At 33.8% G+C, this 14,835-nt stretch overlaps 3 protein-coding genes across 3 annotated transcripts; 1 reads left to right on the top strand and 2 right to left on the bottom strand.

Annotated features, from left to right (window-relative positions):
- The first annotated feature begins 309 nt into the window (after positions 1 to 309).
- On the top strand, positions 310 to 1,297 carry LOC110685675 (putative F-box/FBD/LRR-repeat protein At4g13965). Its single transcript, XM_021862205.1, has 3 exons — positions 310 to 499; positions 829 to 1,076; positions 1,163 to 1,297. The coding sequence occupies exons 1-3, from the start codon at positions 310 to 312 to the stop codon at positions 1,295 to 1,297; spliced, it is 573 nt and encodes a 190-aa protein (XP_021717897.1).
- A 676-nt stretch (positions 1,298 to 1,973) lies between these two features.
- LOC110686011 (F-box/FBD/LRR-repeat protein At1g13570-like) lies at positions 1,974 to 3,782 on the bottom strand. The gene is made up of 3 exons (XM_021862585.1): positions 2,943 to 3,782; positions 2,702 to 2,851; positions 1,974 to 2,315 (listed from the first exon to the last, which is right to left on the bottom strand). Exons 1-3 carry the CDS (start codon positions 3,780 to 3,782, stop codon positions 1,974 to 1,976), a joined length of 1,332 nt encoding a protein of 443 aa, XP_021718277.1.
- A 7,265-nt stretch (positions 3,783 to 11,047) lies between these two features.
- On the bottom strand, positions 11,048 to 13,018 carry LOC110685676 (F-box/FBD/LRR-repeat protein At1g13570-like). Its single transcript, XM_021862206.1, has 3 exons — positions 12,125 to 13,018; positions 11,881 to 12,030; positions 11,048 to 11,540 (listed from the first exon to the last, which is right to left on the bottom strand). Exons 1-3 carry the CDS (start codon positions 13,016 to 13,018, stop codon positions 11,136 to 11,138), a joined length of 1,449 nt encoding a protein of 482 aa, XP_021717898.1. The 3' UTR covers positions 11,048 to 11,135.
- Between the last annotated feature and the right edge of the window lie 1,817 nt (positions 13,019 to 14,835).

Genomic DNA, 14,835 nt, shown 5'->3' on the forward strand with positions numbered 1-14,835 from the left:
GGCTAAAGTTGTTTTATTTTGTAAAGCAAAAAATTATAATAATTACATATTAACAAATTACACATTATTATGAATCTAACAAGAACCAACTAAATATAAAAGTTATAATAAGATAAGGAAAATTATGGTGAACTAAACATGCCACGTTGTAATTTCCAAGTAATGTAGCCATTAGCCAAGAAGTCGGGGGAACAATGTGACTATCTGACTATACTTAGGCTTAGGAATTGAACTTTGATCACACATTTTCTTGAGTTCTCATTACTAATCTTTATTCCCAATCATTTCTTAAAGTAGTTGATAGTACGTATGTCTGCCATTGGAGCTGCTATAAACAAGCGAAGCTGTGGAATGGAAGAAGTTGATCGAATCAGCAACTTGCCACTAGATTTGACACATAAAATCCTAGAATTTTTACCACTACAAGAAGCCGTTAAGACAAGCGTGTTGTCGCAAAATTGGCGGTTTAAATGGACTTCAATACCACAGCTTATAATTGGTGAGTCATTCATTACAAGTATCATAAAGGGAAGGAATGAATTCAATGAACCTACTGACATTTCTTGACGTACTCAACTGCTGTCAACAATATACATCTTAGTCATGATGGACCGATATCTACGTTTGTGCTTCATATTCCCGTATGGTTCGTGGGAGAAATATACACGTGGGTAAGGTATGCTTGTGCTAGTGATCTCAAAGAACTCACTCTTAAATATTTTTTGGGTTTTCAAAAGAATTTGCCTACATGTTTGTTCACTTGTTCGGGCTTAACACATTTGACTATTATTGGATGCAAACTCCTCCATATTCCTCCAACTTTTACAGGCTTTCCATGCCTTGTTTATCTTAAATTGGGAGGCTATTATAATCGTGACACCCCTAAAAACAACGAAGTATTGGAAACTCTTATTTCAAGATGCCCACAATTTGAGAGCCTCTATCTAGATATTCATGAAGAGATGGGTTTGACAATTCATGCTCCAAAACTTAAGAAGTTGTCAGTGAGCGGCTACATTGATAGTCTATGCTTGGAAGAAAATATGGCTATTAACGCACTAGGCCTGGAAATTGTGGTGAGGAATTGTGGCTGCCTCAATGAAATCTTGAGATTCACGTTCTAAACAACAGTTTTTGGCTGGTAAGTAAACTGTATTTGAAGTTTCAACTTATAGCAGCTAAGTCGCTCATTCACTTTTTCGCCTTGGAGGCTATGCGATATTGTCGAGCTTCTCCAAATGCTGAGTTAAAAATCAAGACTGTGTATGAGAGAAGAACAGGGTGGCTGACATTATAGCAAAGCATGCCAGAGGAGATTTAAATACTACTATGTATCATATTTGTAATTTAGATACTCCTCCCCCTATTTGTATTAAAGCTCTAGCCACTGACTTAGAATCTTTTGGACAGCAAACTAGCTACCAGGATGCATTTTGGGATCGCCTATGGGCATCCAACAACTCTCCGTGAACAACCTTTCTATTAATTAATCAGAAGATTATTTTATATTGGTTCGGTTTATGGCTCCAAAACACTGGCAAATTGACAATCAGTAAATGAGGGGATGACCAGAAGATTATTTGTTCTAGAATCATGCTTTTCAACAATACCTGACTTGTTTAAAACACCACAAAAACCTGTTATGAAATTTTTAAGTAACATCATCCTTACTATACTAGCTAAATTTGGCCAATTTACTTGCTGTAACAATTAATTACAAAAAGCTCCCCTTCCTCGAATGATAATTCCTCCAAACCCTGATTTACAGACAGAATAACATGAGGGGAGTAATGTATTGAAGAAAATTCTTCTGCGATTTAAACCAGAACCAGAAATAAAAACAACATCCAGACACAAGCTGTAAACTATTCTTGTAAGGCTTATGTATAACAAGATTAACAACCAAAGGATCATTCATTCACTCCCTTGTTGGCTGCTTATGAAACAAGAAAGTAATACCAGTCACTAGACTCTTAAGCAGAATCAGAAGACGAATCTGAAGTAGAAGGTGAGGTGGCAACATGAACAGATCTCTTTGGCAATGTGTTCTCTGGACAGATGACTTCCACCATTCGTGATGCTCTACGAAACCTATTTAATTGCATTAACATCCTTGAACGGGAAGTCCTCTTGAGGAGGGGTGTATGTACTGACAATCGCTCAAGCACAGGAGAGCAAGCAAGCAAAAACTCAATCAGCTTCAGCTCTGTAGTAAAAGCACTCAAAATTCCAATTTTGGCACACCTGAGGTGGTGTAATGTAAAATCAGAATTGGAGTCCACTAAACGTCCAGCAAGGTTTGTGCTTGAAATTACCTAAAAGTATTAAGTGAAATTCACATGTTAGAACTATACTCTGTAATACTTCGTATAAATTTAGAACGAAAAGCGATCATAATTTTAAAACTCCAGAAATTACAATTGCAATGGTAGAAAGCGCTAGAACTTCACTTAATTCATAACAGTGAAGCAATTCTATGGTACTAGGAATCTTCAATTATCTCAAATTCTCAAGTATCCATCTCAGAACCTTGACACTTTGACAAGGGTAGTAGACATGTGACAACACATTCAACCAAAAAGATGGATACATCTACTTAATAACCATGTTGGACACTTAAACACATATTTCACCCAATTTTGAGTTAGGGTGAACTACATAGGTGGAGACAGAGATCCCACCATAGATATGAGTTACTTACAGTGATTTTAAGTGTTTCAATGTTAGAAAAGCTCTGAATGCAGCTAATCACAGAAGATAAGTCATCCAGATAATCCAAATGAAGTGATAGCAATTCCAGATTTTTCAGTTTCTCAAAGGTATTACGAATGCTGCCTGCATTAATTAAAACCTGCAGCCATCAAATGTTCGGAAAATCTAATCAGTCAGGATAAAGTAAATCATGGATACAATTTTTTATCAGCTATCCAAACACCACTTACCCTACAAAAGTGACATCTAAAGCATAGCCTTTCAAGTTTACTTGAATTTGCAAGAACTTTGGCCAGATCACCTAAGAACCCCTTGTGAACACTGACCAGTTTCTGAATACCAAACGAAGCCGACACAAGACTCTCACAAAATTTCACATCAAGTGACCCGAATACCCAATCAATAGTCAGGTATCTAAGTTTCGGAATATCTATAACAATGTTCATTTGCTCCAAACCAGTAAAGTTTGTTAAAACTAATTTTTGTAGTACTGGGCAACTGCCAATTAGATCTTTGAAAGTCTTGTATCTTAAAACAACTCTGTCAAGCTCAAGGCTTGTCAGCTTTGGGAAGCCTTCGAAATTAAGAGGAAACCTGAATATGCAGAAGTGAAGCTTCAACTTTTCCAGTTCACCACAGGAAAAAAGACGCGAGCTCAACTTAAGAGGCGCGATGTATGCATTCCAAAGGCTAAAATCTCTAAGACCATTTCTTGAAAGATGGGAAATCCACTGGTCAACATCTGGACAGGCATTTAAAGAAGGGACAAACAATGAAAACTTGTGAATGGGACCTTCATGTTGAAAGAGAATTTTGCTTACAACACTGCAAAACTTAAGGGCCTCGTGTACTTCCTCTTTGAGCACACTTGTACAAAAGTGAACATCGAAAGTTAGATGGGGGGTTGAAGTCCAAATGTCTTGCCACTTATGCGAAAGAATACACATTCTTGCAGCATCCCTAAGAGGCAAGCGTTCCCAAATTTCATGTATCACATCCCTCGGCAAATCACTAATTATATCAGCTTCAGTGTCATTGCTTCTTTTGATCTTAATTCTGGTATGGTCCATTACCTACTAGATTTGAACATTCAAAATCAACTACAGAACTTAATCAGAGAAAACAACCAAAGTTTATAAGTTCAATTCATTCTTCAGGAAATTTGAATAGTGTAAATTGGAACAGAACATACACCCATATGATTCATAGAGCTAAGGCATAAATCAACACTGGCATATTAATATCAAAATCCGTGGTCACGAATCGCAAGCAAGATTATTCGAAGAACACCTACATCCATTTGATTCATAGAGCTAAGGCATAAATCAACACTGGCATATTAAAATCAAAATCCGTGGTCACGAATCGCAAGCAAGATTAATCGAAGAACACCTACCCACAACTAGATCAAATAGAATATCCAGACAACTCATTACATCTAAACAAAATTCTGATGATTACTTAATTCAAACTTACTAATTAAGTTTACAGCAACATCTTAGACCTTATTTAATAAAAATCTTCAATTATATAGTGTTAATTAAGCATAATTATAACAGTACCAAAATCCCTAACAAAAGGAAAAATGCTTATTTTCATCAACAACGAATTTTTAAAACAGAAATCAAAACTTAAACCCTAAAAAGCAAAAATCAATTCATATGATCAAAATGAGCTCACATTTCCTTCGTAATTCACTCAAAGAGCCCAGAAATTTACCAAATAATAACTTTATTAAACTGAATATAGATAGAAATTGGAATGATCATATGCACAAATAGGCAAATTGAACGAAGATAATTGACAAATTACTGAAACATATGAAGAATGATTTTATAAAATAATAAGAAAATTAGAGGAAATTGTTAAAAATTGGGAGAAGAAATTACCTGGAGAAATGCAGAAGAATTGGCGGGAAGGAGTGAGAAATGAGTCAATAAAGAGTGCCGCAATAGTGTGGTGGTCAAGTGGTGTATTTCTCATTTGAATTTTCCTTTACATAAAATCTTTTGAACCACTCTAACCTTGTTCCTCCCTTAAAATTTTCCCTTATTTTATTAATCGTTTCAATGTCAACTTTAAAATTAACCCATCAATTTTTATTTTTATTTTTTCAAAATTTTATGCATATAAAAGTTAGGGATGTTTATGTTTTAAATTTGTATTAAAGGTCGTAAAAATGCAAATGACGGACAGTAGGGAGAATGGACTAGGGACAAAGGAAAAATTCCTATGCAAAATGGCAATCCAATTTTAATTACTACCCACGTTATTTTAGCGATTATTACACCAAGTAATAGAACCTGCAAAAGACCGGAAAGAGATTGGTATTTAATCTCTGATTATTAATGAGATACGAGTACAAATCATAAAAAGTCACAAACTAATTAGACTTATTACATAGTACATACAAAACATTATTAGTGGTGGGACTTCGGTCTGGCAGTTCGGTTTGACCTCGGTTTGAGTCGGTTTCGGTTTGGAGCGGTTCGGATTGAAACGGTTTAGTTTAGCTGGCGGGTCGGTTTGGTTCGGTTTGGGTTAGTCACGGCTCGGTTTGGTTTCGGTTTATTTCTTTGCGGTTTAAATTCGGTTTGGGTCATAAGCGGGTCGGTTTATAAACGATTCGGATTATGTCGGTTCGGTTTGATACGGGTCGGTTTAAGGGGCGGGTTTACCCGGGTCAATGTCAGTTCGGTTTACAAACGGTTTGGATCAAGCCGGTTTGGTTTGAAATGGGTCGGTTTAGGGGCGGATTTACCCGGGTCAATATCGGTTCGGTTTATAAACGGTGCGAATCATGTCGGTTCAGTTTGAAATGGGCCGGTTTAGTAGAGGGTTTACACAGTTCAATTGGTTCGGTTTATGAACGGTTTGGATCATGTCGGTTCGGTTTATAAGCGGTTTGGGTCATGAATTGAATTCATGATTGTTTTAAAGATCGCGTCATGACCATGATTTAATGAGTTGATACTTATAATACGATAAATCGATAATTAAGAATGTACAAATATTCAATTAGATTGATCAACAAGTGTTTTAAATTTTTAAGTTTTAATAATCAGATATGTAAATATGTTTATCGATTGTAGATTTGTAGTACATACCAATAATTCAATGAGGCAATGATACTTATGATAGTATGATAATGATACCAACCATACATTCGTACGATATGATATACATAATAATTAATCTATAATTACATATACATTAACAATATCGTATTGAATCAATTTCCATTTCCAAACATTGCATTTCTTATAAATTATAACTTACACGAGATTAAATGGATTCGTTATTTAGTTTGTTACTTTATTTAGATTACTAAATCAAACAACTTAATAAGTTAAATGGACGAAATCACGAAATCATGACCATGATTTAATGAGTTGATACTTATAATACGATAAATCGATAATTAAGAATGTACAAGTATTCAATTAGATTGATCAACAAGTGTTTTAAACTTTTAAGTTTTAATGATCAGATATGTAAATAACTAAATATGTTTATCGATTATAGTACATACCAATAATTCAATGAGGCAATGATACTTATGATAGTATGATAATGATACCAACCGTACATTCGTACGATATGATATACATCATATACATAATAATATAATTACATATACATTAACAATATCGTATTGAATCAATTTCCATTTCCAAACATTGCATTTCTTATAAATTATAACTTACACGAGATTAAATGGATTCGTTATTTAGTTTGTTACTTTATTTAGATTACTAACTCAAACAACTTAATAAGTTAAATGGACGAAATCACTAATTAAAGTGGTGATGAAAGCATTATGCAATACTAATGTACGAATAGTCAAATATACAACGGTTAGATTGAATGCCCATGAAAAACAATGGTTAGATTTTCATTACTTTATTAGTTATTAGTATTATTACTTATTAAGTTATTATTAGTTTTATAGTTTATTATATAAACTGATATACAATCACAGACTCACAGATGTCAGATATTGTCATATTGATGAGCATTAAGCCATTAACTCATTAAGTCATTAACTATGTCGTATTGAATCAATTTCAATTTTGAAACATTTGCGTTTCTTACAATTTATAACTTATAAGTAATAAACTAATAATAATAATAATAATAATAATAATTATAATAATATTATAATAATAGTAGTAGTAAACTAGTAATAATAATAATATTAACAAATAATTATACTAACAATAATAATAATAATAATAATAATAATAAATAATTAAAAAAAACGGTCAAAAAGACCTAGAAAAGCACAAAGAAAATCTAGACCGTTAGATCTAGATGAATATTCTAGAATCTACAAAAAAAAAATTGAACGGTTAGATCTAACTTAGATGTTGAGATTGAATATGGACGGTTAGATCAACTGAAGTAAAACCTAAACCTAGAAAAAAAAAACCCACTCTCACTCTCTCAGCCATTCTCATTCACTCATTCAGCCGTTTCTATCTCAATCTCACAATCTGTCATAGTTTCTCTCTCTAACTTCTCAGTTTCTCACTCTTTCGTTCTGAAAATCTCAAGAATCTCAAGCTCAATTTCGTTTCATTTGTGTTTTGGATCTACATTTCTGATTTCTAGCTTTACATTCTCGTTTTTTTGTTAATTTTTGTTGTTTTCGTTTTGATTTTTTTCGTTTTTGTTCCGGTTTGTTTATTTAGGGTTTTTGTTTTCGTTTCATTTGTGTTTTGGATCTACATTTCTGATTTCTCGCTTTACATTCTCGTTTTTTTGTTAATTTTTGTTGTTTTCGTTTTGATTTTTTTCGTTTTTGTTTCGGTTTGTTTATTTAGGGTTTTTGTTTTCGTTTCATTTTTGTTTTGGATCTAAGTTCTGATTTCTGATTTCTGATTTCAAATCTTCCTCTCCTTCAAGCCGTCAAACCCTAAGGTAATTTTTTTGTTAATTTATTCGATTTTTTCGTTTTCGTTTCGGTTTTTTTTTTTATTTCAAGTTCTGATAATCTACATTCTTGATTTTTTCTTTTGATCTCCAGTTCAGGTAGTTCTCCATCTTCAAATCTCCTTCAAGCCGTCAAAGGTAATTACTTTTTCCTTTTTGTTTTTTTTTAATACAGTTTTTCTGTTTTTGTATTTGATTATTGTTGTTGTTCTTGCTTGAATATAGTCGAAATATGCCTAAAATGAGTAAAATCTGTTGTTGATTGTATTTTTGTTTTTTACGGGAAAATGGTAGATTTGTGTTGTTTTGTTGTTTATTATGCTCGATTTAAAAGTAATGATGATGGGTTGTTCAGATTATGTGATTATTATTGTTGGAATACATGCATTGTTTATTTATTGGGATTTTAGCTTTATATTTTTAACCCATATTGTTGGAATACAAGCATTGTATATGATTGGCTTAAAGTTAGTACTTAAAATGTACACATATGTGACTGTATCGTATATAACTTTCTATATTCTGTTAGGATATATGTTGTAATCACGTTTGTTGTATAATTCTGAATTTTGAAACATTGACTAGTGCAAATAAAATTCTAAAATATGAACTATCTATTTAGTTGAATTTTGGTATTGAGTGAATAGGATTCACTGTCGTGACTTCAGTGTCAGTCACATGAGACAATGCATGCTTAATTGCTCACTATTAGTAGAATCTGTCACTTAATTTGGTACTTATAAGTTATAAATGCTGTTTTTTTTTTGTTTCAGTCATGTCTCGCGAGTATGATGAATTTGACTATGAGAGGCAATCAAATTTTGATACTGTTAGCTCTCAAGCTGCCTCTGTCTCGGTTGATGATGCTAGTAATACCGGCACTATCAATCCTTCTGTTAATAAACGTCAAAGAACCGCAGGTATATGGAAGCATTACACTTTTTTTGTAAAGACGATAGGTAATGAAAATGTAGATTATGCTCGTTGTAATTTGTGTGGAAAAGAATATAAAGCACCTGGTAAAGCGGGTACTTCAACTTGTAGAGCTCATATTAATGCATGTTTGGAAAAGCATGGTCTCCAGTCTGGTAACGAATCACAATTTGATCAAAAAACTTATTTACAAAAGTTTGCTAAAGCTATAATCTGCCATGCATATCCTTTAAATATTGTAGAGCATGAATATCTTAGGGAACTTCATGCATATTTGAATCCTAAGGTGCAGCATGTTTGTAGAAAAACTATGTTATTGCTGAGCATGATAAATATAAATCCTTGTTGCTTGAGTCTTTGGCTAATGTTTCTGGTAGAGTTAGCTTTACATGTGACTTGTGGACTGCATGTACTAACCGAGGCTATCTCACTTTGACTGCTCATTATGTTGATAACAGTTTTGGCCATTCCTATTACATCGGTGGCCTCTGAATCTTCATTTAGTTTGGGTGGTCGTATTTTGAACAAATATAGGGGTAAACTTTTGCCAAAGAATGTTGAGGCATTGGTTACCACCCAAAATTGGTGCCGTGGTTATCAAGCGGATGTTGAGGAAGACTTCCTCCTTATTGGTAAAGAGATTGAAGCCGAAAGTGCTTCATCTGCATAACTGGTATTTGTGTCTCATTGTGGTTTATTTTATCTTGAAAAATCGTTGCCCTTGTCATTTATTTTCAGACTTGCTGGCAGCATTTTTCTAGACTTTTAAAATCGTTGCCCTTGTCATTTATTTTCAGACTTGCTGGCAGCATTTCTTAAGTTTTTGTTAAAATAACCATTGCTCGGTGATGTAAATCTGAGAGCAATTTTAAAAAACAAAAGCTATAATTTTGAAGTTGCTTAAACTTGTTATGAGTTGCTGCCTGCTGGTAATGCTTTTACCTTTTGGTTGTTGTCTCTGCTGAGTTGTTATTGCCTATATTGTTGCCTGCATGAGCTGGTTCCTGCCTCCTGCCAGCTTGAGGTGCTGTGTTGCTGCCTTTTGTGTTATGAATTTATGATAAGTTTTGTTGCTGCTGTTTCTTATGCTTGCTGTTTTAATTTTTCTTGAATCATCGTTGCCCTTGTCATTTATGTTGAGACTTCAATGTATATGTACTTGCTGGCAGCATTTTTCAAGTTTTAAGTTAAAACAGCCATTGCTCAGTGATGATACGATAAACGTAAATCTGAGAGCAATTTTGAAAAACAAAAATAAGTTCCTGCTGAGTCCCTTGCTTCGGATAAGTTGCTGATCTGTTATTGCGTGTGCTGGTTCCTGCTTGTTGCTGCTATTTCCTCTGCTCTTGGGTGCTGGGCTGCTGCTTCAAGATTCTGCTTCAAGATTCTGCTCCCAAATCACTCACATTCTCACTCCTCCCTTCATCTTATCATGTATCATTTTTTGCAACCCTAAACTTGATGATGTTTCAGTTGATAAATCTGAAATCTAATCTGGGTAGTAGTGATAGTAGTTTCATTATGTATTGGTATATGTATTGTGAATTTTAATCAATGAAAATGGTGACTTTTTTTAATTGCTTGTTGATATTACTCTAATTTTAATGTTATTTATCTCCAATCTTATGTTATCTTATTGGATGATCATGAATATCAAGGAACAATGAAGATAATTTGGGTGGACTTTATTACTGGAATGAAAAGATACAAATGATATATCTTGTAATTAAAATAAATAAGTAATCTAAAACGATATTAATAATGTCGTTGGCCTAGATCTAGGTGATATAAACCTTTGTATAAACCTAAGCCGTTTGATTAGATCTACATTTATTAACATTAATTATTTAATTGTATTTACTATTTAGCCATTTAGGTTGTAAATAATTCAATTTGAATTAAGCAGTTTGTAATTGGATAAGTTTAAACAGGTTGCGATTCGAAAACAGTTCGATTTTAACGGCTTAACGGGTTATGGCAGTTCTGTTTAGACGTTTAGCGGATTATAACGGTTCGGTTTATACGTGCGGTTTAAACGGTTTCGGTTCATAAACGGGTCGGTTTAAACGGTTAGCGGGTTACAAATGGTTCGGTTTAAACGGTTTTTTTTTTTCGGTTTAAACGGTTTCGGTTTATAAACGGTTCGGGTCATTAACGGGTTTATAAACCATTCGGTTCGGTTTCGCTTCGGTTCGGATTTGCGCAGTTTGGTTTGTTATCGGTTTACGGTCCGTAACGGGTTGACATTGAGCGGTTCAATTCGGTTTCGGTTTGATATTGAACGGTTCAGTTCGGTTTTCGGTTTACATTTATCGGTTTATAAACGGATCGGTCCGTGATGGTTCGGTTCGGTAACGGGCGGTTTCACGGTTCGGTTTGAAAAGTCCCACCCCTGATTATTACCAAATAACTTGGAACTTATTCAAACTAATCCAATTCGCTACCTACAAAATCACAAAAATCCCCTAAACATACAAAATCACGAAAGCAGAATCACTACATACTAAACCCGAAACTATCCAAATCATTACATACAAAACCACAAACTAGTCTGATCAAGCCGATGTATCTGAATAATACTCCGCGCCGTCAGAGGACGACGAATCTATACTGATATGCTGAGAAGCCGGAGATGAAGTGAATGATACTGAATAGTTCCCATGAGGTAATTTCTTTGGAAAGACTTTACGCTCTGGACAGATGACTTCCACCTTTGGGGATGCTCTACGAAACCTGTTCAACTGAGTCGACATCTTGGAGTGAGAGCCCTGCTTCAGTGGCGTAGTCAATGATATCGATAACTTCTCAAGCACAGGAGAGCACGCAAGCAGAAACTCAATCAACTTGAGCTCTGTACTGGAAGCACTCCAAATTCCAATATTTGCACAACGGAGGTGATGTAATGTAAATTCAAGATCGTAAACTAGCACATTTTTATCCAGATTTTTGCTGGTATTAACCTATAAATATAACATGTACTTAGTACTTATAAACACTATGAGAATAATTAACTATGAGTACCTATGTTATTAACTGTATACAAGAGAAAAACAGTCAGAATCACATTTACAATATTGCAGTACATATTTTGCAATCTGACATATGCTCTTTAGTAATCAATTTTAATACTTGCACTTAATAAAATATTTATTGCAGTACAATGTATCATATAGATAAAATTACCAATGTTGGCAAAGTCATTTGGTACCTTGGTTGTATATGACTCAATGAATCATACAACAATTTAAAGCGAGATCCTAACAGGCTAACAGGAACTAACCATAAAAAGGATTTACTTACAGAGATATCAAGCGTTTCGATGTTAGGAAAGCTCTGAATAGAGCTAATTGCAGAAGAAAAATCATCTAGATCATTCAGATGGAGGGACAGCAACTCCAAATTTTTCAATTTCGGAGAAGTATTAGGAAGGCTTTGCTTTTCAAACAATACCTGCAGCCATAACATGTTTCGTAATCAAAGGATTAGAACATAAGGAATATGGTTTGGTATTAACAATTCAAGCACCATTTTATTTTCCACTCACCTTACAAAAATGACCACCTAAACAAAGCCATTCAAGTTTACTAGAATTTGCAAGAGAATTGATCAGATCATATGAATTCCCTTCCTCAGGACAATTTTTTGTCAATTTCTGTAGAACAAAGGAAGCTGACACAAGATTTTCAGAAACTATAACATCAAGTGAAGCAAATGCACCATCGACAACCAAGTTTCTGAGGAGAGGAACATCAATAATAAGATGCCTATCCTCCATACCAGAAAAGTTTTTTAAAACTAGATTTTGTAGTGCAGGGCAACTGCCAATTACATCTTTGAGTGTCCTGCACACTATACTGACTCTGCAAAGCTCCAGGCTCGTCAGTCTCGGAAAGCCCCCAAAATTAGGAGGACTATATATGCAGTTATAAAGCTTCAAAGTTTCCAAGCTATCACAAGAGAAGAGATGCAAGCTCAACTTAAGAGGCGTATGGTACATGTTACAAAGACCGAACTCCCTAAGACCGGATCTTGAAAGAAAGGATATCCATTGAGTAACATCAGGACAAGTTTTTACAGGAGGAACCCACAATGTGAACTTGAGAATGGAACCTTCATGTTGAAAGAGTATTTTACTCACAATGCTGGAAAATTGATGGGTTTCAGGTACACTTCTTCTAAGAACCCTTGCAAAAAAGTGAGCATCAAAAGCAAGACTAGGGATTGAAGTCCAAATGCTCTGCCACATACGCGAAAGAACAGACATTCGTGCAGCATCCCGGAGGGGCAAACATTCCATAATTCTGATTAACACATCTCGCGGCAAATCACTAATCTTATCAGCTTGATTGTTAAGGCTCCTCCTTTTCTTGAATCTAGTATAGTGCATATCAATTTGAGTTTTAAGGCTCTTTTTTTTCTTGGATCCACTATGAGCCATACTTGATACTACTAATATAAACATCCATAGGCAGTTAGAATAAAAAAGAAAACGAAATTTCGACTGAAGTAAGTACTCGTTTTAGTTGATTTAATTTCCAAGACAAATGAATGATATATATAAGAACAGAACATCAACCAAGATTATTCATAAAAAAAATCTTTAGAAAATTGGCAATTACATCACAGTATACCTTCCTCCATTTCATAATTGGTGGTTTAAATATGATCAAAAATATTATCTTGTCGAATTTGTGTCAATGTAAAGTTTATAAGTAATCAATCTTTTATACTTTTTTACTAATGCATCACAGAAAATCTTAATGGTCAAACGAGGGCATTGGAGACCATGCAAATGCAAAAGTAAAGTTATGAATAAAAGGGATTATTAAATTTAATTTTATTTTATTTGAAATCACATTATAAAATCTGATGAGCTAAATTAAAATTTTTACACTATGAAATCTGATATGACCTAATTTAATTTTGGCCACAAAATCAATATGTGATGAATCTAAATTCCACTTAATTTGTAATGAGACTAAATTAAAATGATTAATATAGATATAAGCTTTTACAAAACAAAACCCAACCCACAAATATTCTGAGAAATCATGTAACAAATATTTTTTTTTTTTTAAAAAAAAAAAAGAATTTTAACTTGTAATTAAAAACCCTAATCCAAAAATATCAATTGAGGTTATTCCAATTATCCCATAATTCGTTGGCAATTAACCGAATGTGATATGAAATAATACCTCAAATTTACGGTTGAGTAATAATTATAATTACAAATTGATAGAAAATTAAACAGATATACAAATTGAACAAAAAAATTGACAATTTAGGACATAAAAATTGTTATTTAACATATAAAATAAAAAAACTGTGAGTGAAAACCATTACTTTGAAGAGAGCAGAGGTATCGCCGGGAAGATGATCGTGAATTCGAGATGGTGAATTTTTGTTTCTGCAATCTGAATTTTTATTTGAATTTCATTTTTCTTTTGTTTCGAGTTTTCCACATAAAGTGAGTTAAGTTTGAGTGTTTGACTACTAATAAGAAGTTTTTTTTTTTTTTTTTTTTCACCATATATTTATGAGTTTTTTTTTTTATTCACCATATATCCCTGAAAATTTTTAAATTCACAATATACCTCTAAAAATGGAATTTGGATAATTATGCATCGACATCACCTTAGATCTCTTTCCCCATCCCAAAAAACCACTCCTCTCCTTTTACCAAGCACCTAAACCACTCCAAATCTCCGCAACCATATCCGTATGATTGATTTTGAGGATGAGAAAAGGAAATTTGGGGTGCTTTTGGGGGTGGGAAAAAGGAATGTAGGTGGTTTCGGGGTAGGGAATGCATTTAGGGTGGTTTCGGGTCATAATTAACCCTAATGACTGACGAAATTAACAATAATTAGTCATCAAGGGTATATGGTATATTTTTGTGAAAACTCGGGGATTATGATGAATTTAAAAAAGTTCAGGGGTAAATGGTGAATAAACAAAAAACTCAGGGGTATATGGTGAAAAAATCGGTTTTTTTTGTGGAAAGTTTGAAAAATACCACCATCTATTGTTGTCATTTTTTACATTACCACCTCAAGTTTTTTTTTTTAATTGTATTTACCACGTAGTTTTGTCCAAAACACTAAAAACTACCACCACTTCACCCCATCCTCCCTACATGACGTCATGTTGGGTCCTACTAATGACCTCCCTTTCATTTTCCCTCTCTCTTCTCTCGATTTTCCCTGTTCTTCCCCCCCCCTCTCTCTCCCTCTCTCTTCTTCTTCTTGCAATTTC

The sequence above is a fragment of the Chenopodium quinoa genome, unplaced genomic scaffold (assembly GCF_001683475.1).
Source record: "Chenopodium quinoa cultivar QQ74 unplaced genomic scaffold, ASM168347v1, whole genome shotgun sequence".
NCBI classification, from domain to species: Eukaryota; Viridiplantae; Streptophyta; class Magnoliopsida; order Caryophyllales; family Amaranthaceae; genus Chenopodium; species Chenopodium quinoa.